Source organism: Ixodes scapularis, unplaced genomic scaffold (genome assembly GCF_016920785.2).
Source record: "Ixodes scapularis isolate PalLabHiFi unplaced genomic scaffold, ASM1692078v2 PGA_scaffold13__105_contigs__length_92229423, whole genome shotgun sequence".
NCBI lineage: Eukaryota > Metazoa > Arthropoda > Arachnida > Ixodida > Ixodidae > Ixodes > Ixodes scapularis.
The window spans coordinates 76,313,312-76,338,603 of record NW_024609839.1 but is presented as its reverse complement, the minus strand read 5'-3'; the positions used below and the strand labels follow the sequence as shown (position 1 = coordinate 76,338,603).

Genomic DNA, 25,292 nt, shown 5'->3' with positions numbered 1-25,292 from the left:
TTTGATAGACGGAAAGCCTGTGACTTAATCCGAGTCCTCACCGAACGCTCACACAGCGTTCGCTTTTAATACGTGCTCAGAGCACGTGCTCAAGCTGTGGTGGCCAGGCAATGGCGCGCACTTTTGGAAAGGGTCTATTCCACCGCCTTCTTTCCAGTTTGTGTCAGCGCTGCCGAAGGAAGTGTAAATTTCTCTTCACCGCTCATCGGTGCCGGCAAACGTGCCTTGATCTAGCGGCGCGGAGGTCCCTAGATTTCTCTCAGTATAATTTACTCTTGTAAAACTCAATCCCAAGTTAACGTAAATAGGAAAAACATTCAGGACCCATTCGTTATTGATAACTGCGCGGCGTACACCCAAGTTCAATCTAAGTGTCAGAAGAAAAAAAAAAATTGCGAAGCTTCGAGACGCTTGAAGAAACGTTAAGCGTCAAACCCTTCCCCAGGAGAATTACAGCCTAGTCGTACGTACAATCAAGTCTGTAAGTATATAGATGACGTTGTTCGGCCTGCGAACGGGTGTCTAGTGTCCATGAGGTTTTTGGTCCCATGGTTAGCTTTTGAACGTTGTGTGCCTTACAGCCTTACGTCCCGTTTAATTTGGGCGCCTGAGCGTACGTTTTGGCGTTACTCTTCCACACCGGGAGAGCCAACGTAGTCTATGATTCAAACCGAATGAGCAACTGAGTACGAAACTCGAATCAGCATCCACTCGCCCGACCAATTATTGTGGCTGAAGTCGTTAGGCATACGTTCTTGTTATGTTCCTTTGAGACTACACACTCCTTAGGAGATGGAGGCACATGCAAGCAGCGAGAGCTTCCTCATGATGCGAGGTCCAAGGCCGGTTGGTTAAATATTAGCGTAGCCCTGTCTACATTCTGATTAGTTGTAAACGATAATTTTTAAACTGATGATGGCTAAAGAAACTAGTGCGCAATGTAACCCACACCGCATGGGCGTTTTATCACTACGCTTAAAGTGCGAGGCTTCGAATCCTCCGTTTATGATATGCGAGTAAAGAGCGCCAGGCGATCTTTGTGTATCGCATCAGTATACTGATGTGTTACCAGATTATGCCAGTAGTTGTGTATAACACGTGAGTGGTAGGCGCTCTCCGCTGCCAGAACACTTGGCAGGCGCATTCGGGAAACGCAGAGGCCGGTACGGCGTCGGAAGTGATTGCTACTCTTTGAGACAAGCGAGAGTGTTATTGCGTTTGGTTCGGCGGTTTAGAAAGTGACTCATGTGCCTAACATGCGTCTGGCAATACTAGGCCCATCTCTTTGCATGTTATATTTAGCGGACGTGCGTTGGCAGCGCCAGGGAGAGAAGCGTTACATGGAAAAGTCGGTCACGTTTGTTATACTTATTCTGGACATTAGGCTAAGTTTGTTTTGCCCCAGATTACAAATATGTACTAACGCTGTATGCTTAGCAGAGTACATAAAACAAAAGTTTCTTTTTATTATAGGGCAAGTCCAATCTGATTTCCGCAATTGAGAAAAGAATGAAGTCGTATTTGGTGTCACCTAGAAAGTCTGAAGATAAAATATTTGGAGGCAATCCAGTCTAAATGTTTTCGAAAATAGCACACAAAGTGTGAGATCTGCCAAGTTCGTGAAATCTACCGAATTTGGCGGACGATGCCTGTGACGTCAGCCGCGTCAAAGACATCCTCTTTTTGTGTTGCTTTTGTTACTTTTTGTAACCCAAAACGCGGGACGCGGGTGCGGCCGTGCGTTGGGACCAGCACCAGCTAGAATATCCAAAGCCTGCGAACATCCTACGCTTCCTCCATAGAATGCCATCACAAACGGAAGGCGCCAACTCGGCAATTGAACCCGAACCAGACGCCGAGCGTCTTTTGACACGCTAATTGGACCCGAAGCCCGGCCGGACAGTGACGCAACACTCGCGTCCAACCGGCGTCTTCGCTCAATCTCGCTGCGATGACATCCGAAATCCAGCGCACTGGCTTCGGCCATTCTAGATGGTGTTGACTGGACACAGCGTCGTAAGCACGTGATTCCAGCCGTCTGCTAGAGGTTTTTCTCGTAAGCTATAGCGACCATAACCCCTGTTCCTTGAGAACGTTTCGCTTACGAATGTCTGCATTTGCTTGCAGACTTCGGCGTTCGCCGCCTTCGTCTGCTGCGGCATAGCTGGGTGTAGCTGCTGCGAGGAATATTTTCTTTGTAGTTGCTGAGAGGCTAAAGGATGTCCAACCGAATTCGGTTTCTTTTACGTGCATGTTAATGGAGGGCATCTAGTACTCCTTATCGGGGGACTGAGAAATAATTTTGGCAACCTGCGGATCGTTTCATTTGCGACCGAAATCACGGAAACATGGCGGCGTCTCTCCACAATAAGCCTTCTCCGTGAGATTGCGGGCACCTCGGCACGGGGAATTCAACCCGCTTTCTGTGTATCCGGTCGCCGGCGCTCGGCCTCGGAGCCACCGAGGCGACTTTGGTAGACAGAATCGTGTCTAGCCTCTCAATCGGGATCCTCATCTACAAAGCAATATTTGATAACGCTCGGATAAAGTTAACGTACAGGACACTAGAACGATGGCGGATCTACCAAGGAGAGTTAAAATGAGTTCTAGCTGTGCCGCTGGATACTTGTCCATGGCTGTTCTCGGTACACCCACCCTGGCGAAAAATCAATCGATCAATCAATGGCGAACAACAATCGTGAGTCTGGCCGATTACTTGGGTTCTACCTTTCTAACGTATAAATACGTCACAGAGCCAATAGCTGAGGAGGCATTTAAATATCTTTAGCTGACGGAACCCTCTTACTGTTGAATAACGTATTCTGGAAGGTTTCATTAATCCTGGAACATTCATTCTATGATGGCTTAGTCAAAGTCAAAATTGTTCACTTTGCGCGATTGATTGTTAGTATGATACGGAGTATATCCAGGCGGGAGTTACAAAAGACGTGTCTGACTTATGAAGGCCCGTGAAGTTTGCGAAACATATCGACTATTTCGGCGTTGCTGCAGGTGTAAAGAATAGATCTGGTTGGGCGCTGTTACGAAGAGATTTCGAAGGACCCCACTCACTGTGACTTTCGTTAACGAGCTCGTTGCAGCGTGCGAGCGCTGTGCGGCTACGTTCCAGTCAGTCGAATTCATAAATATTTTTATTTTTACCGCCGTCTAACACTCCGCGCCAGACTGGCACGGAGTGTCCAAGCAACCACAGTCAAGGAATTGACTGAGCTAGTCCTGATAACAATGCGCGAAAGAAACCTGCCATGAACTTCTGGTGTGCCACCTTATAGTGTCTGTGATCTGGCGTTTCTTAAAGTATGACATTTTTGGGGGTGGACAGAACACCGCTGAAAGAGAAGCGGCGACGTCATCCTCCGAACACCAAAACTGCCAGGTGCCGGTGTACTGAGAGTCCGCTCCCAGCATCTGGGGACGTGTGCCGCATTCGACATAACCTTAGCCGTCAACGAGTCTTCGTCCCAGGTCAAAAGGTTGCCTGGTCGTCGAGTGTCCTGACGCACGTCGTCTTGGGAGACTACGGTGCCAGAGAGCTACGTCAAATTAACACCACAAGAGAGAAAAAAGGAGGGCAGCTATCTTATAGGAAATAAATTATTCCCTAATTTATTGTTGTAGCGAGCCTTTAGTTATATAAAATTCGGCAGTACCGGTCTGTCATTGTCAATCATTCAAAGGTCACAAGATCGTACATCTCAACTGGAAACCACTAACAACCTTGAGTAAAACAACTCTTCAATTATTCCGTCTTGCGAACACCGCCGGGAAATAAGTTAATTCCGAGATGAAATGAAGAAGGTTTGATTAAAAATAGCACGGGGTGGTTTATTATGAATGTCACACTAAGCAGATGTTTTTTATATGTAACACACTGTTCGCACTCTAAGCTCATTAGCTTATGACCGTTTTGATAGAATAAGAAATCAGGAAGGCTGGATTCTACCAAATAATTGGAAATAACTGTGATTTGTGAACCGCAGCGCGCAGAGCGTATTAAAGTTTCGTGGTTTAGGTTAAGACGCGGTAAAAAGAATACGAGGCACAAAGGACAGGCTGGCGTAAGCTTACTTCAACTATACTAGCACTCTCGGTTGTCTTTTGTTTATTGATCACCTATGACACCCCCTTTCAATGTCCCATAGCGGGTCACGAACGGTAAGTGAATCACTTTAGAGCTGCTTGCCGACATTGGGTTCGAAGCACCCAAGGTTAGTCCTGCGTTGCTGCAGATGACTGCACCAATCTCAAGATGGGTGTCTCCTGTCGCAACTTAAGTTGAGCAATCAACGGAGGGGTCCTCGAAGAGCGCGGCGGCCTTCCTTCCAGGAGTGTGTAGTCCGAGGCGGCTAGCGCACCCTCGACCCCGTTCTTCCTTTGCTTTCTTTTCCTCGGGTGTCTCTCTTATCTGCTTTATGTTGGTGGGTTCCGTTTTCTTCTTTTGTGTCTGTGCGTTCCAAGTCTGTCCCTGTCCTGTCCATGTGTCGTTCCATGTGGTCACACGGAGTGTTTGCTTTTGTGAGTCCTGCGTCTGTGTGTGTGTGCCTTCGTACTGTGTCGTGTTGCGTACCTCCTACGTGGAATTTTCTGATCCCTGCTCGTCGACGGTCCTAAGCGAAGGGAGGTTGTGGGGTGACCGTCTGCCTTCTGACGGGCGGAACGCTGCGGTGGCACTTTCAGTATACCTTCGTCATCCCTTCCTTCTGTGTGTCCACATTGTTCGGAGTGTGCGGGTGCAAGCCTCGCTCAACTTAGACCCGTGTCTTTCTTTCTCTCGGTGATTCTCGAATGGCGACACTTCGAACAATGTGGGTGGCCCTCTTTGTGTTGCCCACTCGCTCGGTGTTTGTGGGAAACGAAAGATGCCAAGTAAAGAAATCTTGATGGCCTTTTCCAAATATGAAATAAAAATTCCTTTCTTCAACCGTCATGACTACCCACACGACTATTGAGGATTGTTTGCTTAAAAAAAAAAAAGTCGTGAGATACATTAAGGCAGATATGGTCGAGCCCTCATAAAAAGCACAGTTTTTGGCTTTTAGTAAATTGTTCAAATTATGGATAGAAAAACAACTTTTTGACAGATCCTCGAACGCTAGCAATGTTGTAACGATAAGCGCAACTAATGAAACAAATTTATTAAAATAATGTATTATACCTACTGCCAGAAACACGAAGTGGACAAGAATTCCGGAATTTTACTTTAACTGTCTAAAAACTACCGTATTATGGTGATGTAGTGAGTCCAGTAATATAGAAGTCATATAGTGCTTATATAATATAGAGCTTCTGGACGACTGATCCATTTGGTGTGTAGATTATCAAATACAAGAAGTGTAAATCCGAAAAATAACGAGAAGGATAAAAGTTATGACTATCTGCAGAGATATATAAACATATGTCTCTTCTCCTTTTTCTAGGAAATCATAGAAATATTTACGCAGATAGCCGTGCATATTGTAAGCTCTTTTACCTGAACACTGACGGGCGAGCCAACTCTGGGCAGTCATGAAATTTTGGTAGTTTCTCTTAGTGTTTACCCATATGAGCCTCATTCAGTGCCTGACGCGCCGCTGTCACGAAAGGCCAGTAAACATGTCAATGGTTCTTCTCCAAGCAGCATGATCGTCATCCCACGAGCAACTGGCGAGGCTGTCGTATGAATGGCTGGTTTTATTTTGAGAGGAATGGACGGATGAGCCGAGTGAATGTTCATGTATCCCCTTCCTCTTGTGGTCCTTGCTTTTCTGTGATGTGCCACTTGCTTTCTTCGGTGAGGTCCCAGTATCATGTGAAATCAACAAAAGCCTTCAGAGCGTCTTCAGTGAGTCTTTGCTTCATCAAGCCAGAAGTATCCTCAACATTCACATAGTTTACTTATTATACTATAAAGAAGAAAATATCACCGAGCGTTTTAAAACCTTATTTCTTGTTTCTATCATTTGACGCCGTCTTTACTAGTGTGTTTCAAAAACTTATTAGAGCTTTTTTTGGATCATGTAAATGAATTCTGAAGCATCGTCACAAGTTCAGACGTCCCTATATGTGACTTGGAGGAAAATACAATCATAAGCCTCCAATGGTTGCGTTTTATGCAAAAGTTGTTTACCTTCATAGCTTGACTTCTTCGAGGGAACCATATTCTTTGCCCATAAAACAACTGACCGGAAACTTAATGCCTTCACAGATAACGTAGAACAAAAAGGTGCAAACACAGTAAAGTAAAATCATCGTTGTCCCTCGTAACTACAATTGAATGCTTAAGTCAAAAGTTTGAAACAAGTTTTATCGAAAACACATGTATGATCACGAATGACTTCAATTCTGGCTGTCTAAACGTCGCAAAGAGTGGGGCATCCTCACGAATTACCGGAATACCTTAACGCGAAAACGAATATGGCTCCTCTACGTTCGGAGAATGATCTATAATCTACACATTATTCGTTGAAGCGACAAAATGTTAAACACGCTGAAACTTGCTTACGCTTAATGTCTTTATAACGCTTAATCCAGCTTGTGAATTCGCCAGTTTGTGCCTCCTCTAGCCCTCTTGACCAATTTAGCCATGCAAAGCAGAACAATAATGCAGGAACATTAGCCACATATTTTTGTAGAAGGCAATGCCATCAATCAATGTAGGCTCAACTGCAAATGTAAAATTTAATTACGAACTTGTTTTTTTTTAACCATAAAGGCTTAGGAAGTAGCGAGGATGTTTTGTAGTAGAGGATACTCTTCTGTAAAGCTTTTTCCTCGTTAATAACTGAAGACGCAAAACAAAGGCTTTGACTTGGGGCTGTGGACTGGGGCTCTGGATAAAGGCTGTGAATTAAGATGTCAGAGAGCGGAGGCTGACTGTCCGTTCGTTTGTCCATGTATCGCTCCCACCCTCTCCATCTGACCTTGCAGCCAATTCTGGAGTGCCTTCGTGAAGAGGTGAGTAGTGTGTGTTCTGAGGAGACATTTGTGGAATGATCAGTACTCGACACAACAACACACACACACACACAAGCTAAGAGGGGTCAGCATTGTGTTGTCTGACCACGTTGAAATACTGTCGAACACCCCTACACACGGGTAATCGCCTTTTTATTTGTCCTGGAGGGATCCCCACGCGAAGTGGCGCCATAAGGTTTCGGTTTACTTTTCAAAACCTCGTACTGTCTGGCACCGAGAACTGTTCTTCGTATCACTGGCGTATGCTTATTGTACAAAGGATTTTATAGCGTACTATATTAAAAACTTGCCTAAGATAAATGTATAAAAGTATGTTATGGTTCGAGAATTTATTACGAAGTAAAAAAGACTTTAGATTTGTATAGCGCTGTTAAAATTTATTTGCAAGTGTCACGCAAGGCTGAAGACGGCATGAAATCAGACTAGTGAGTCTGGCGTAATAGAACGTGAGCAAACAAACATGTTTCAGAACTTTATCGGGCAAATGTGCAGGTTAATTCGCTTGTTTTATACACTTTCATTTCAATGCAGACATATTTATGTAACCCGCATGCTTCTTTTGTTAATTACCCATATGTTCTTGCAACTTTCACTTATTCCCTGCACTTGCATGACATATCGCACTGAGAGTTGTTACGTTTAGGGATCACACCGAAGAATTACATTTTTTTTTTTTTTTGTCTCGGTATCGCTTCTGTTTTATACCTGTAGTGCTTTTTTTTCAAATTTAGTTTCCAACTATCAGGGGAAGAGGCATATCAGGAGGCTGCTGTACCGATATAAAATCCTATCTGAAATATCGTTCTACCGTATCTTACACCGTATTCGAGGTACGTCTCTCACTGCCACGATGTGCAAACCGCGCAAGATGTCGCTAATACTCCCCGGCTGTCTGGCTGACGCCACGGAATAGCGGGCTTTTTTCGAAAGCCAATGGTTACTTTTCGTTTGAGCATTTTTTTTTCAATTTGCTGCGCTTCAACCGCTCGTTTTTGTTTGTTGGCTTAGCTTTCCTTGGTTACTGTTTCTGTCATGTGTGTGTGTAGTCTCCTGCCGTGTTTTCAACTGTGTAGCTCCGTGCTGACCCTGTGTACTCGGCCAGTTGTGTGTCCCTTTCCCCTCCCCCCTCCCCCGCTTCCCTCCAGGAGAGTTCCACACACATTTCTGACTGTCGCGACTGGCTGGGAAACAACAACCAGGATTGGTGATTTACGAGGAAAAAGGAGGTTTCGTGCGATAGTTTCAGCGGAGCGAAATCTGCTTCCACCGATACAAAAAAGAAAGAGCATATACTTATAAGCCAGCCTGGCACTCTATGTCTGATCGTGCCTGGGGGATTCTTTTTGTCGTCACGGTATGGCATTGTCAATCTCCAGTTCATGAATTGCTTGCAACTCATGTACTCGTTGAGGGCAGTTTCAGCGTGGCTGTTACTACGGATTATTATTTTTAAAGAACTGCGCAGGGCTGGATGAGAATAAAAGTAATTTCTGAATTCTGAACTGCTCCCATGACTTCGATGTGCCCGATGTTGGACATTTATCTGGCTGAGGAATTTTAGAAATATCAAAGTGTACCTTGACAAGCTCGTTGATGCACAATTTGTAGTAGCTATAAATTATCTTGAAATGGTGTTTCGCCTTGTTAAATATTTTTAAAGGTAAAAACATGATGATAATATTCTGGGACTCAAAATCCGATTTTCAGTTTCAAAGAAAATGTTCACCATAGCAATGTTGCATACTTAACAGCGGTATATCAACCAGTCTTTTTGTAAATTCTATCGTTTTTTTTAGGGTACCAGTGAGCCAACCTAAGCTTTCTGCTCATATTGCTAGCAACCATTTTGACAACTGGGTTTTAAGAATAACTGAAACACGCAGTCAAAGTCCTAATGTTATGATTTAGGTACGTTTAACTGAGGAGTGAAGGATTATCTGGCGAAGTCATCTAAAAAAATATTATGCGACTGCCCATTCAACAGTACTAATGGTCTAAGGCTGCACGGCATCAAGCGATTATGCATACAATTTATACATAAACTTTAATAATTTTCTTAATAAAAGGTCGTTGTAAATGTCAGAATATGTCAATCTTCGGGCTTACTTTAATTCTTGCATTTTTTTTTAATAGTTTGAAAGCGCCGCACAAACATTTCTCAAGACGACTTTCTTTCAAGTACAGGATTATTGGACTGGGTCTTTGCCACGTCTCCGACTGTTTGGAACTCTTCGTGGGTTGTGTGTTCTCCCGCAACCCGATTCCCCAGACATCGTGTCTTCGTGTTTCTCCCGTCTTCCAACGTGTCGTGTCGCAAAGCCGGGAAGACGTGTGTGTCCCCTTTGGTTCCCACTCCTGAATTGTCCTTTGTGGCTGTCCTATGTGTCTTGTCTGGCCAGGACCGCGTCCTGATGCCAAAACGTCTTGTGACTAAGTTTTGTTTTTCTGATCTCATATTATTTTTACACAAAAGGAAGGTTTGTTATTTTTGGTTTGTACATGTTCCTGTATGAAAATATTTGTTTTTTTTCTTTTTAGAATATGTTTTTTTGTAGTCTAGTTGTGTGCCTCTAGCGCCGTCTTAGTGTTCTCTGACAGCTCCATAGTTCTGAACAAAGTGAGCTCTCTGCATTTTTAGGATGAGGCATCCTATTGTATGTTGAACTTTATTTTGCAGTTACTAATTGCAGTCAATTTGAGCCATGAAGTCCTATGTATTTGTTTAATACGCAACATCACGCGATATTGTGAACCATTCTTAAAATAGCTCTATGTAAAGGGAAATATGATGTACAGCTTTATACTTGAGAATAGTATGCCTACACTGGGAGAAAATATATATTAGTTATGGCCTCGTGACTAAATTGGTAACTTAACTATATTTCGAATACGCTACATGTGTTCGCATTCTTTATACCTGTAAACATCTGGTGTCTTTAATTCCGCAGATATGCTGCGTTCTTCTGTACCTCACCCTTGAGGTTGATGATTCGAGCCCTAGTCTTTTCCAAGCCTGCTAAGTGCATGTGTTGTTCGGATCCCTTCTAGTGAAAGATCAGTCCACTTATCTTTTGTTGCAACGCATTTTAATTTGGCCCCTTCGCTCCCTATGTGCTTCCGCGGCTTCAGCCAGCAGCCAATAAGGATCCAACTAGCTATTTTTTTGTTTCGCTGCCATACTGCTTTTCAGTGTCATGTCTGCTCAAGACCAGATTTTGATGCTATTCACAAATTTATGATCAAAAAGCTTAAAATTCACATCATATTATGGCACGATTCCTGTCAATACTTGTCTCCGATTGGTGTCTGTCGATATGCGGTGGGTGGCTCAGGTGGCAAATGCACTGTCAACGAGAGCGCATATGTTTTTATCTGTTCATTTATTCAGCTTTCGGGAAATCTATGAGCTGGTACAGATGTCGGAGCAATATCTCCTTGATATAAGGAATCTAAGCATCACCTTAATAAGAAACACTCAGCTAGGTCTGTTTCGCGACGAGTGTGCAGGGAAAGCATACTTGAGTGAAAAATCGAAAACAAAAATACGAAACTAAATTGAAGAATACAATTGCACATACCAGTTGATTTTCTCAAATCTCAATTGAGCTATGTACCAGCGGTTCGTGTGTGCTCACGTCTAAATACTATGCTTAAAATATTTCTTTTTAATTTGTTTAACTTTTTAACCTTGTTTCCTTCCTTCTGAAGGGCGTACAAATCTATATATTCACCAGAAAGCTGTTTGTTTTGCTAGTGTGATGGAGTAACATTTCATTCACGCGTAGAGCTGTAAAATTTTACTTCAAATTCTAGACTCGTACAAAAATGTCAGAATACGCTGGTTGAATTGGAAGGGGTACTGTGCACAGGTTATTAAGTGGATGCTTTTTGCATGCGACAGGACTGGTTGCCTCGACAGATCAAAATGTGAATACGCATGCAATGCAATAGCCTTCTTTTTTAATAGTTTTTTTAGCGATAGCCACTATGCCTCTTCCGTGCCGTTTCCTAGTGTTTTCCCCAGGCTATGAACCACACGATAGGAGCTGCCCTAAAACGCGTGCATGAAACTCGCTTTGCCTGTAAGAGAGCCCGTCTACCGGACACAAAGGTTTTTTTCAAAGACTTCTTACGCACTGAAGCCTGAGTTGCACACAGTATAACCATGGCACACTCTTTTTTTTTCTCACTACAAGTGTCATTTATGTCATTTTACGTGCGACTTTTGCTACGTTCTGGTGTCTTTTAATTTTACTTATTTTTGTGAAAAACTGTCCTCGTGCTTGTCAGTATAGAGAGCACCAGTGTGACCTTGATGGGACACTACTGTGAATGCTCTCTGCTGGGAGCGCCCATAAAAAATATATGTTCTGTTATGTTGAACGTGTATGAAAAAGGGTTGGGGAAGCAAATTACGTGTATGAAAATGGCTCGCTGAAGCGGGTTGTTGAGCTACTAGCGTAAAGGCCCGTTCACACTCTTGCAACCGAGTACGACCGAGAAAGACGAGATCTGTTAAAACTTCTTGGAATTTCTTACGACGAGGAAACACACTGGCATTCTGGCGTCATCTATGCGGTGACCCTGGAACTGCATTTCACAAGAGCGAAGATTTTGCGGGATTTCCGAGGTTAAATATGCGTAATACCTATACGAAAGGCTCGTTTATAACGTTGACAAAAGTTTTTCGAGCCAAGAAAGAAAGGATAAGGCGCGAGAGAAGTAGAAAATATGCCGGACCGCCAAGTTTACACTGCTTCCCAATAGATGGCGCCAGTGTGTCGTCTCGTTGTAAGAGGTTTTAAGAAACGCAGTTCTGTGAGGTCGCAAGAGTGTGAACGGGCCTTAAGGTAGGACTTGGAAGACGTAGGAGAAACGTGCAAACCTAGAAATAAATAACAATCAGCGCGAGCGCATTGCATGTTTCTCAATTGTATGAAATGCTCGCGTAGTGAAGATATACTAAGCGTCTGGCTGTAATGTTTTAACTTCAATGTGTGTTAATTTCCCCCGATGTTGAAGACCTTAAACTTCTATTGATATGTAGTTCTGTGAGTGCACTTCACGCCGGAATTTTATGCCGCTCCATGCGACGATGACCGATATGGTTTAAATATGTTTTTTGTTCATGGAGGCCTCCGCCGTAATTTTGTGGGTGCGCGAAGCTGTAACAGCATCGCACAAGAAACATGTCCCCGAGTTTAAGCACAGCACGGACAGTGCACGTTTCTGACATCTGGTCAGTCTATCTCGCGAACTCGCCTGCACTTTCGCGACAAGGGAGGAGGTAAAAAAGAAGCTGCCGATGGTGATATAAACATATATACTGTATATATGTAAATTTTTCTGTTTTTTCATATTCGGTGCATTTTCTAAAAGTACGCATGCACGAAAATGCCTAGTTTTTTTTATCTTTTGGCGGAAAGGAAATATCAGTGTAATATGAATGCGACTGCAGAATCAACAACGCGCAACCAATATGGAGTACCACGAATGCTTGGAATAAAAACATGAAATAAAAACTAATTACCGCATGTCCGTATTTAAAGATAAGAAGTTGTCTCAGCCCTAATATTACAATTATATCTGTTCAATTTTCGTTCATACTGAGAAAATAGGAACCCTAAACAATCTCGAAGTGATAACTTAAAAATGAGCATCCCCGAAGGTGCACTTCTTAAACCGAGTCTCGCTGGTTTCATCTCAAAACGACAGCTAATCCGATCACTATAATTAAAAAAAAATAAAAAATCTTGAGACAAATGAAACGACATACCACCGCCTCAAAACCAGCACAACGTTCAACTGTTATTTCCTTTCATAACGGTCTCCTTCGTCATCTTTTATTTGAGCTATACAGATCCTAACGGCAGGCACACACACAACACACTGAGAAAGCCTCGAGCATTTGGACGGAGGTCTGAAGGCAATTTGCAAATGGCAATTGCTCACGGGACAAAAAAAAAAAACACTCACAAAATACACAAACAGTCGAGTCAGAACCTACGATCGACTAGACAGATAACAACGCTCGAGTATAGTAGTTCAGGTTATATGAGGGCATGCTAATACAGTTTCAGGCACTCGTAATCTTAATTGTCGCCTTAAGCCCCCTCTTAAATTTATTATTTTCATTGCTAAACACAATCGCCTGCTTCCCAATGGGGGAAACAATCGCTACATTTACTCCGGCGTCTTACAATTACACAATTGGCAGAATATGAATTAACCGCTTTTTTTTGTGCTCGCATATTAGATCGTTCAGGCTGCGGCTAGTCTGACCCTCAGGCCATTGGCGTAATCGTATATTACTACCACCTCGCAGTTACTTGCCGGATCATTTTTTTTGGCAGCCTTAATTACCTTTTGAAGAACGCGTTAACCCACTTAATTTGAAATATTTCAAATACAGTTCTCACACCACGGCTTTTTGCCAAGGCCGTTTATTTGCCAAGGCTGGTTTGTTTGTAAAATCCAAATGAACCAGAGTCCAGTCTAGCATAAATACATTGTAAGGTGCGATTTACTGGGAGTTTGCGTGATATGCCAAGCACTTCTCCGTTGCCTCCTCCCCTAGTCGCTGCTACAGTGGTTTGTGTGCTTCTGTTGCCGGTTGTTACCGAAATGTCGGATGCAGATTTAAGTGACGTTTTGATACAATTCCAGCCGCGTGTCAGTGATTCGTGGGAGAGTCACGAGCAAAGAAGGCAACGGCATCATCGGCATTCGGGTCAGCGTTGCGACGGACCCGCAATTTGGATTCACCCTGACCAGAAACGACGGATGGTAATTATGTCCAATAACGTCCTGTACACAGTTGGTGAGTTAAATAATCTGGGTAAATAAGCGTTTGATGTGATTATTTTACGCACACGTCATCCACCTGCTCTATTCGCTTATTGCGGCATGAAAAGAATGACGAATTAATAAAAACTGAGCATATTTAATACGCCATAAAAATAATATGGATAATAAATGTCGGTGCTACAATAATTTGCGGTGAAAATAAAAAAAAAAAAACCCAATGAGTTACAATTTTAAATTTTTAACTAGAGATTGTCTCGGAAGTAAGATATACTGTGGTTTTATTACTTATTTTTCCTGAATTATCGTTATAGCGGGAAACAGGGTAACTCTTCTTTTAACCTAAGGGTTTTGTGGGAAGCTAGCAATCGCAAATTTATCTAATATTTTTTAAAGCACTTTGACAAAGATGATGGTTGTTGAAAACATAGTGCTCTCTTGCGTTACAGCTTAAGTCCAGACACAGCTGACGTTACGAGCTAATGAAACGAATCGAGCAGCGTCAAAATCGCAAGTCACTAGGCCGTTTCTGCTAATGACCGGTTTGGCGATGATGGAACACGTACAGAAACTTGACAAAGATCATGATGGTGCGCTTTTGACGGTGTCTGATTGGTGTCATCAGCTCGTAGCCTCGGCTACAAGGTATAGTTACTTGAGCGTAGAAACGGATATTGTTCCGATGTCGGAGAAGTGACTTTCGTCAGTGTTTCATTGTTGCCAAACCAGCGTGTCGAATTCAGTGGTGCTTAAAATTAAAAAAAAAGGCTGCCAGACTTATTGGCAGACGTAACAACGGAAAGAGCTGGAAATGGGAGGTAAAATGTTCATAGTACATTTTTTTTTTTTTTTTTTTATAAATTAGCGTTTCAGGAAATCAGCATTTTTTCGGGTTTGTTCCATTTGCTGAGTACTGTCTCAACTACACGTTCCCGCAAGAACGGGACATAAAACTTTTTCGTGGTAAAATGACGGGACGCTGTAAATAAACTTCTAAAACTAGGCTGTGCCGTCTAAAACGGGATGAAGCGTCTCGTCAGCCTATATGTATTTCAAATACTAGGCCGGTTCCCTACGAGCGCGCTACACTTTTTCACCGATTTCGGCGTATTCCTCCCTGTCGTACAAAAAAAAACAAAACATATACAGGGTGTTCGATCTTTAATTCGAACAGGTTTGTACTGTAAAAGGTAAAGGTAAAAGTTGGACGAGGGCCGTCTTTACATTGTGTTCATCAGGCTCAGCGTACTTTATAAAAGTCATCATAATAGGCTGGTTTAATAACTTAAAATATTAACACAATTTTTAATTATTGATATTAGGGGTCATGTGGCAAATATAGTAGTAGGGATAAGAGTCGAGACAACTTTAGTGAGGTCGCGAAACGTAACATTTTATTAAATATTAGCTTATCAATTTTTACCTGTTTTCGCCCGACTTAAATACCACGCATAAGAAGAGCACCCCGAGCACTACCAACAATTGCGCTTGGAAAAGTGGCGTGGTCATTTAAACCACATCATTTCATTGTCAGAAGCCTGCCTGATATACGAAATCCCCATGTCATGCGGATCATCGTACATTGGCCAAACGGGCAGATGCTTTAGTGATCGCGCCCGCGAACATGCTGCGGCTACACGGGCTACCCCGTTGGGACACCTCGCCACGCACTGCAGCCGTTGCTCCTGCACACCGTCATTTAGTGACACAAGGTTTTTGGCCAGATACGCCGATCGGATATCAAGGGAGCTGCACGAGGCCTTCGAAATAAAAGAAAAAGGCAAGGACTGCATTAGTAACACGTCTGTGTCACTATCGGCAAAAGAGCACACTTTTCTACGAAGGGGGCTACACCGGACGTAGTATGACTGTGTAGTATGACTGTGTAGTATGACTGTGTAGTATGACTGTGTAGTATGACTGTGTAGTATGACTGTGTAGTTTGACTGTGTAGTATGACTGTGTTGTTTTCCATGAGTATATAAGAGAGTGGTTTTTTCATAAACGCTAGTTGCGAGTGCGCCTTGTTCACGTCTCCTTTCTTGTATCTTGTCCTTGTGTATTTTCGGCGCCCTGAAAGTTATCATGAACCAACTAGCCCAGATTGCCATTCTAATGATGAACTTTCGCCCCACGTCTTTTAATGGGCGGGCGCGGTTTTTCCCAGGTGGCTTGGGTTCTTTCGCGTCGTAATCGACTGCACCAGCCAGAGTAATAGAAGACATAAACGAGCATCGCCTGCTACTCGATTGTTTACATACCGGTCTTTATCTTGATTTTATGAGCCGGTCGTAAAGAAGTCGACCCCTAAAGGCTAAAATATCTCCAATAAATAGTGCCCAAACGACCCTAAAAAAACAAACAAAAAACATGTAAGCATGAGTTTATACAGCCTAATTGCTCCCCCGGTCGTACTTCCTAAGTTCTGTCGACTACGGAATCAGTCGCCATGCTTCCGCGTTTCGCCGGCACCAAACACGGTGTTAAAAACAAATCGCGTGCATGCAAGCAAATGGGGATGCTGTTCATCTAAGTGGCGGAACGCGGCTCACCGAAAGTGAAAAGGTGTTTTGTGAAACGACCCTATGCTGGAGACCGCATCTCTTTCTGCAATAAAAAGATATATGACTGCGCCTGCGACCGTGAAAGCACAGAGACAATATCTGCCCCACGGCTCGCTTGTCGACTCGGAGGCATTCTTCCGTGCGGCCCGAGACATGGAATGGTGACGAGGGAACTTCCGCACCTTGCCCAGGTTTGACATTCTGGTGAATGGCGGCGGCGCAGTGACGTTGCAGTTTCAGCGCAACCCGTTTCACCCGATCAAGCGAACCATCATGGTTCCCTGGAACGACATCGTAGTCATGGGCCAGGTGGTCATGTCCGTGCTCAGCGAGGAGAATCCTCAGGCCGGGGAGCTGTTCCAAGAGCAGAGCTCTTGCGACGCCCACAGCTACGACAAGATGAAGCCCATCGTGTACCAGACCTGGAGGCCCGGATCCCAGGGGGGCTGCACGGACTCCAGCGCCATCTTGGCCGAAACCCAGGTACTAATTTTTTGCTGACTCTCGTGCTGCTCTGATGCAGGGCTCATTCACCGTGGTTGGGGACGCACGAATCCGGCTTCCTTTCATGCCTTAAAATATTCAGTCAGTTGTGTTTTTTTGTGTGTGCGGCACAAAACAATAAGCAATGGACCGATCTCACCAAGTGTTTTACGCATGCATGCGCCGCCATAACTATAGGAAGCAAGCGCCAGTGTTCGTGCCGCCTCGTGCTCTGCTAGGATATACTTTCAGCGGAGTAGTCGCGTGTGCAGAAAGACTACAGATTCCACGAAGCATGGCGTCAGTGGTGCTGTAACTAAACTGGTTTTGAGAACGGCCGGCTCAATTAAACCTACTTCAGTCTCAAATATTTCAGACGTAGCGCGGGGGCGCGCTCGCACGTCATGGTGACTTTATGTCGTCGAAGAGCTGGCACCCTCAGTTCGGAGCCTGAACGCAACCCTAGTGACCCGCGGCCGTCGGTGCGCTGCGGCAGTGCCGGCGGGATTGAAAACTTCGGTCTTGAGACGCGCTGAACTGAAATTCAGCACGCGCCCACTCGTCCCGTTAAAGGGACCATGAAACGATTTTTCTACTTTCGCTAAATACTACTCAGAATCACGCCCTAGCGTTAATAACCAATTAAACTTGCCTTAGTTTTTCTTGATGAGCAATGGCACTCGGAAAATATATTCGAAAAATGTGAGCATCGTTCATCCCCTCAACTCGGACCCAGAACAAGCAGCCACGTGGCCTGGTGACTATCCTATGCTACCAACGTTAATCACAGCCACGCGCTGGGGTTGGCAAAGTAGAAAACGCGTGTTCAGGTCCAGGCATTGTAAGAGGTCGGCAATTTTCATCCTCGCAGTGGCTGGACACGAGCCGCTAACCCGAGTGTCCGCCGAAGCATTGATTGTTACGAGCCGAAGTCGAGTGCTCACGCAGTTCTCTTTCCCAACCCATGAGCCGCGCTCTACTGTCGTCAGGCAAATGGTTTCGATCCCACGTTTACGTCGTCAAGCTTTGCAAAGGCAAGACTGAAGGAAATATTCTCCTTTTATCCTCGCAATTTCACCGCGACAAAGAAGTTATTGAATCATTGGCGTTCTTTGCGAGTGTACTTGGGCCAAACTGGAACCAGTACTCCTCTGTAAAGTCATGAACATATTCCAACTCGATCTCGTTTCATGACCCCTTTAAACCCAAAACGCATCAACGAAGACGGTCGCCGCGCGACGGTTTCCATATCAACCGCCGCGAACGCTGTGACGTGAAGTGATGGCGTAGGTCCAGGTTACAACGTCACAGACTCATTCTGCTCATGAGTCATAAAGTCTCCGAAATGAAGCATACTAATTGCATAGGCGCACATCTGTCGCATACGACGTAAAAAGTTCTGGAGCTAGCGTCGACCGCCACTGGAGGCCGCGCTGAAGATGCCGGACGAAATTTAAACTTTTTTATTTATTTATATTATATTTCTTATTTGGAAGCGTTGTAGGAATGATAGATAAATAACAATATGCAAATACATAGTCAAAATAGAAAACTGAATAAAATGTAACATGACAACATGTCATACCTGTATAGCGGAAATACACGCGGAAGTAAAGAACATCTAAACAAATAGACATACAAGCGAAACAAATTTAGACTTCGTTCAACGTCGAGGGGTTGTCTTCGACAGTTCAGGAATAAGTAAAAGTAAATAGAGTTTGCTATTTCACCGTGAAGGGAATTCCAGTCTTTGAAGGTGTGTTAAAGAAAATCAATACTGGAACACTCTATTATGTTTCAATAGCTCTGCAATAGTAGTATTCACGATTGTTTTTAATCAGGCTGTGCATTATTTGGTAGGGTAATTTCAAACTTTTAAGATTATTTTTAATACTAAGGGTTGGTGGGTGTGCTCCATCCCTTAGAAAAATGAAATAAGTCGCTAACTCAAGCTAATTGAAGCACGCAATGTTTGTGGGTCAATAATTTTGTATCAGGAGCTACCAGTCGTAATTTACGTGTCAAGATCGAATCTCGGACCAAAGCCACACCGGCCAAAAGCTCACCGGACTGAACCTCACCCATTTTTTCACAGACCCGGAAAAAAGCTCACGAAGGGAAACTTTTATGTTGGGCTTAGCACGAGCGCGTGGGGGCAGCACGCTGACCTCTGTGGGATGTGTATCCTCTTGATTGGTGCAGTGCTCATGGCGTTTTTGTACGTCTTTGCCACGCAGGTTATTCAGGAGACGCTAGAGATCCCTGGGTCAGAGCTGCGCCTGGTCTACCACAGCGGCCACGCTCAGGGCTACCTGTCCACCATCCACCTGCAACTGACACCGTCTGCGGTGCCCGAAGACCTGCGCCTCGTGCACCTCCGCATTGTCGTCGAGGGCATCCTCTTCGAGAAGATTTTCGAAGCTGATCCGGACATTAAGTACACTTTCGCCTGGAACAAGCGCAATATCTACAAACAGAAGGTCTACGGGCTCACCACTGTCATTGGTGAGTCTTCCCGGCTTGTGTATGACTATCGCAAACCTTGTGAAGCACTTCTGTGAGATATGGTTCTCCTGGTATACATGATGTGCGCTAACGCTTCAAAACCACTTCAGATGGTTCGCAAAAAGCAGTTTTTTAACGTAACACGCTTAAATTTACTACAGAGGTACGACTAGTGGGTGGAATTTTTAAGTGAAAATATCAATGGATAACCTTACCTTGTCAAATAGACTTACCAGTCAACGTCCACAATATTCCATCGCTTTGTTTAGTTTGCTCGGCGACCCTGCGCGCTCTTCTCGTGTTCCTAATCCCAGTATGTCCCACACCGGTTCTTGTCCACGAGGTGCCATACATGGCCTCTCGTGCTGTGCTGATGAACACCACACCTCTTCCCACCTAGACAGAGGCCCCGTAGCGCTGGGGTGGCTTCTAAGGACGGTACTGGTGCGTGTTTCAGGCGATGGCATGGCTGGTCGAGCAGTCGCATCTTGTGCGATTGTAGGGGGGGGGGGGGGGGGGGGAGGGAGGGAGGGAGGGAGGGAGGGAGGGGGGAGGAGGGGGTTCTATGGTCTGGCAGCTGCCACACCTTGTGCAACTGAAGTGTCCGCACAGGGATATCCAAGTCCCACACAGGAAGAGACGAGACCACCTCTGGTTGAACTTGCAGCGACGGCCCAGCGGCTGCTTCGGAACTGTCGTATCCAGATTCCAGACACACAACTCGCGCGGATTGTCTGCGTGAGCCACTGGAGGCTCTTGGTCGTTGGGCTTCAGTCGTTCCAAAGCTGAAGGAATTTTCCTTCCAAAGAGCATCCAGGCTGGAGTCTTCCCAGTCGCCACGTGGATGGTCGTGTGCTGCTTGAACAGGAAGCGGGCTACTACGCTCTGAGGCCGTCTCATCCTCCCTTCGCAAGAGCGCGTTTCAACTCTCGAACACAATGCGTTCGACTTGCCCGTTAGTGGCTGGATGATACGGTGGACTGGTCACTGCCGTGAGGTTATTATGATGTACGCTAGAGGTTCAAATTACGCTATAGTGGTTTGGCAAATTAAAGCAGACGGCAACCAGTCGAAAATTTACCTCCGATAATACATTTTAATGGGAAAAAGTGAGTCCAATTTTTCCCTGCGCTTGATCTTAAGAACAAATATCACGGATAATTTCTACGTAATAGGTTGATTGGAAGAATTCTCAGTGCCGCAGACGAAGTAATTGGTCAGTTACGGCATTTTTCTTTCAAATCTATGGCATTAGGGCAACAACTCTTCGATTACGGGAAAAATAAAACGCGGCTTTAGTGCCAGTCGCCGCTTGTGCGAAACCGGCTTCGTACATGTATTTATGTGCAGTGTCGGACACTGTTAAGGCTCTGTCATACTCCGACGTCGAGCGTAGCAAACGCGGCGTAGCGCAGCGCCGTGTTTGCTACGCGTTTGATACGCCTAAAACCTGATTACTTTTTTTTTTTCGTAATCAGTAACACGTACATTAGCTATTTTAATAAGTTGTACCACTCGGCTATCAAGCAGCTCATGAAAGTTGGTACCGTCAGTTAGACGTCACTGCGCTGTATGTCGAACTGAAGTTTTGGAGTATATTATATGGGACAAGGGGTGTAAGAATATACCTTTTTTTTTTATTATTTTCTCAGAGTTTAGTTTGGTTCAAAACAGATACTGTAAATTACTTTATTTTTGTGGGCTCAGTATTTCGCGAATTCAGTGAAGTGCGGTTTTCAGGAATATTTCGCGGGCAATAACATTTGGTATGTTATGCATTTCTTACGATAGAAAAAATGTTTTTGGGGGGCCTATTTTTTGCGATATTGTACAAGTCGCGAAATCCGCGAAAATTGAGTGGTTTACAGTAGAGCACGTTCATAAATCGGCAGCCAGATGCGGATTCTGTTTTGAGGCAGTGGAAGCAACGCTGAGCTATTGGGTATTCTTTTGGTGCAGGTGTCTTCTTCTTTGTGGGCCTTTTGGACAGTCAGTTTACTTTGTTCTGTGTTGTCCTGAGATCATGCTACATAAATGCAGCACTTTCCGTGCGGACCCTGGTGTAGTACCTGGAAACGTTAGACGTGCCGAACTATAAAAACCGGTAGAACCTAAAATTCTAAGATGATAAAAAGAATAACAAGAATCAGGTGTCGGGATACCGTTGCCTGTTTTGGTCCCAAAACTCTTAAGCCTACCGGCGATTACGGCAAAGGTTGACGGGCTAAGGTACACGAGAGACACTATCATCGAAATAGAACAATCAGCTCAGCATATGTCACACAGTTACGGTGAAATACTTAAACAAAACAAACAAATTACCGAGATCAAAAATACACGTAAAAGTCGAAAAACAACAACAACAACAACGGAGGACTGGTGGTTCTCCGTTGTTGGATGTGAGACAAAAAAACCGCAGTGACGCGTTTTTTGCACCCCCATCGCGCCCTTTACACTTGTGGTAAAGTCAGCGAACCCCTACGCGTCCCTCACGTTGCTTAAATTTACTCACTTTGTGTTTTTTTGTTTATGACGCTCAGCAAAATTCCAATCGGAGAGATATGTCTATATTTACTAAATCAAATGCAAATTAATAAGGTTTTGTAAATTGTTTGGCTTGTCGTGACGGTTAGCCCCCTATTTTATTCGCCCGTACAGATCGCCCATACAGATCGCTTTTGCAGCTTTCTTTTTAAAAAATCGATAAAACCTAAAAGAAAACACCCTGTATGTTACAAGAACACCTGCCGAACTGTTCTTCTTACTCTTCAGTATTGGTCGGCTACGAGTACACGTCTTGTCAGCGGACAATATGGACAACGCAGTCGACGACTCTACGAGGGTACGACATGGACATTTCGGAGCTCGGAGGATGGAACCTGGACATCCACCACCGTTACAATTTCCAAGAAGGTAGGTCGCTCAAAACCATGGAACAATGGGCGCAGCATTTCACGCGTTTTCTGCTATGGTGGATATTGCGTATAACCCTCGTAAGTTGTATTTTTCCTCTTCGAGTAACCTAAGGTTTTTAATCTAGACTCAAGGTAATATAAAACAACAGATGTGGTAATTTGAAATCTGTAAGTTTTTACCTGGTGGAAGGAGATCACGAACTGACAATGAAATATAGGATCGAAATATTTGGCTTGCTTTCTTTTAGCTGTATTAAGTTAGGGCTGTTCGCCAGAAGCAGAATGCTAGCCTAGACCTGATAATGGGGGTCATGTAAACTTTGCCGAAGCAACAGACTTAATGTCGTTAGCGCGGCAAACTAAATAGGTGTTTGGAGTGCGTCAGCATTGAATCGTCTGCTTCGAAAAATCAGTCTTCAGATGATTTCGCCTATGAAGCCGTTAACACCAAACCTCTTCGACCCAGTTGATGTTTACATTGCTCTCTTCCATCGCTGTTTTACTTGCTTAATATGATCATCAAATCGCCAAGGCTCCCTTGCACACGAACACGAAGCACTTCACTACACGCAGTCACAAGTTTAAGACATGCGTGATCGATATTGCCACTAAGATGGGTGTGCCCGATCTTGAATAGTCGTAGGTATTGACGGCGCACCTGCTCCATTTAAAACTCTGCCACAATTTTAGCAGTCATTGTCCGCTTTTCAAAACAAACAAACCCAAGTAAATGGCTTGAAAAAAAAAAAAAAGACGTTTACAACTTCCTGTAACGCCGATTTAGAGCGCACCTCTTGAGGAGGAGGCGGGGAGGGTATGGCCCTCCTCCTTCTTTCACGGGCGAGACGCGCGCCGTTATGCGACGTTTCGGCGCGCTGCCGAAACTTCCGTGCGGTGCATTATGAGAAACGTCCCATAATGCACCGCGGTGACGTTTCGGCATGGTCCGCGTGGTGCATTATGAGAAACGTTACATAATGTACCGCGGTGACGTTTCGGTACGGTGACCTTTCGGCACCATGCCGAAACGTCACCGTTGTGCATTATGGCACGTTTCCCATAATGCACCGCGCGGTTACACCGACGGCGACGGCGACGCCGCTCAAGCCGGAAACAAGCGCCTAAGAGCTGGCTCTAAAAAGTCCAAGGGCAATCTATGCACTTCTTATGAGTTGTGAGTGCGGGAGCATGCCACCTGTGACGTATCGCTTCCGCCTCGCATTGTCAAAGGGCATCGTCCTCTTGCCGCCTGAGACGCTTTGAATCGCGATCCGCTTGCTCCCCCCGACGGCCGAGCGCGCGCTCTCGTGAAGTGGTCGCGCCGCGCTGAGCTCGGCCGTGCAGCCACTCCGGAGTCTGCCCGTGCGGGCTCTGCTAACTCGGCGCGGTGGACGGGCCGCTGCGCCGTAATAGAGAGGGCTTTTCTGGAGGCGTGCCTTGGAACTACGCTGCGCGAGAGCCACTATGAGCCTCGTTCCTTGAAACTATGACGCGCGCCAGCAGATAGGAGCCTGTCGATCAAATCGCTTCGCTCCATTGGGACAGGGGGCTTTAGGTACCGTTTGGCGCGGCTTCAAAAGCTGATAACCCCGGTTCGCTCCATGGGACAGTTAATGCTTTCTCATAAAAAAAAAAGAAGAAAGAGGTACAGAAAAGCCGGGATGATACCTACACACAGAAACGTGAGCAGGCATAATAGGGCTCTGTTTCATGCCTCCGAAGATTGGGCGTTCGCGAAGGAATTATGTGTGGCACAATAAAGAAAATATATTGGTTCACGAAAAGACGGTGAGCGTGCAATCGTAAGGAACGTCAATGATCTGCATAGGATGAGATAAACCACTTTTGATGCGATAGCCTTAGAACGCTCGTTTTGACGAAAACCCGGAGGATCCACCAATAGATCTTCCTGTAATTTTTATTTATTGATTAATATGTCGCTTTGGGCTTGTCATATGGAAATGGCGAATCCCGATTTTATACAACGCCGTGAACTAAAAGATAGTTTAGGCTCAAAAAACGCATTATCATTTACGTGCTTCCAGCTGAACGCAAGCTTTGTCAAAAATGAATTTGCTGCTTTAGAACTCATTTTTGCTGTGCTAGACGTCTCTTTTGGCGTTATGGTGCGATCCAAAACATAGTATAGGCCTAATGATGAAAGTGATGTATTTAATTTTCTTGACTTGCTCATTGTGCAAACAGGCCAAGTAAGCATAGGGGTGGTGTCTTTACATGTATAAAAAAGAACACGACTCACTATAAAGTACTTGTAATTAGAACCAGAGTATTATATCAGTGTTTTATCGTCCCCATATGGGGCGATAGAGCGATAGAACTGCTGACCGATGCTAAACTAATACTAAACTGCAAACAAAAGTTTTTAATAAAAAAGCATGTCATGATTTTTATTCGACTCACTTTTTGATAGTTTAGGAATATTAAAGTTATATCAACATTATTACTTTAAACTTCTTATAAAGTATACAAAAATAGTACCGTATAATAATTAGCTGTCCATGATCTTCAGCAGTATTAGGAAAGTACATCTAAAAAGTGCTCGAAGTACAAAGTAAATTAGAGGTTATGTACTTCAAGTAAAGTAGTAAGTACACCGGGCACAGATGAATACAACGTACTTTTGAAGTCAGGTTCAAGCACTTTTTAGCCCTATCTTTCATGGCCTTTCAAACTGGTATGCATTGCCCCAGGGGCAATCGGGTGCATCAGTTATTTTTGGAAATGGTGGCGAATATCAAATAAAGTCAAGTGGCCACAAAGTAGATTTTTCGCCAATGGCGCTAAATTCAAAAGTTCCTCCGACTTCTGAATTCGGAGTCGCTCGCACTGCCTCGCACCCAAGTGGGTTAAACGTACCAGGAGGAAGAGCATGACCTCAACCCCGTAGCTCGCACGAGTAATCCTTTGTTGAAGGAATGTCCTCTTCTAATTCGTTTTAACCTCTTCGCCGGCGCTGACCAAGCGAAAAGTAGCGAGAGTTTGAAGAACTGCGGCAAAGCCGCCAACAGGGCAAAACGGAGTGATG

General features: G+C 44.5%; 1 protein-coding gene across 1 annotated transcript in view; it reads left to right on the top strand.

Moving 5' to 3' along the window:
- Positions 1-25,292, top strand: part of LOC8052969 (teneurin-m) — a 109,675-nt gene that overhangs the window by 34,485 nt on the left and 49,898 nt on the right. The window contains exons 10-14 of the mRNA XM_040207508.3: positions 6,928-6,954; positions 13,642-13,761; positions 16,535-16,826; positions 19,064-19,331; positions 22,104-22,244. Coding sequence (XP_040063442.2) covers positions 6,928-6,954; positions 13,642-13,761; positions 16,535-16,826; positions 19,064-19,331; positions 22,104-22,244 — 848 coding nt within the window. The remainder of the gene's footprint in view (positions 1-6,927; positions 6,955-13,641; positions 13,762-16,534; positions 16,827-19,063; positions 19,332-22,103; positions 22,245-25,292) is intronic.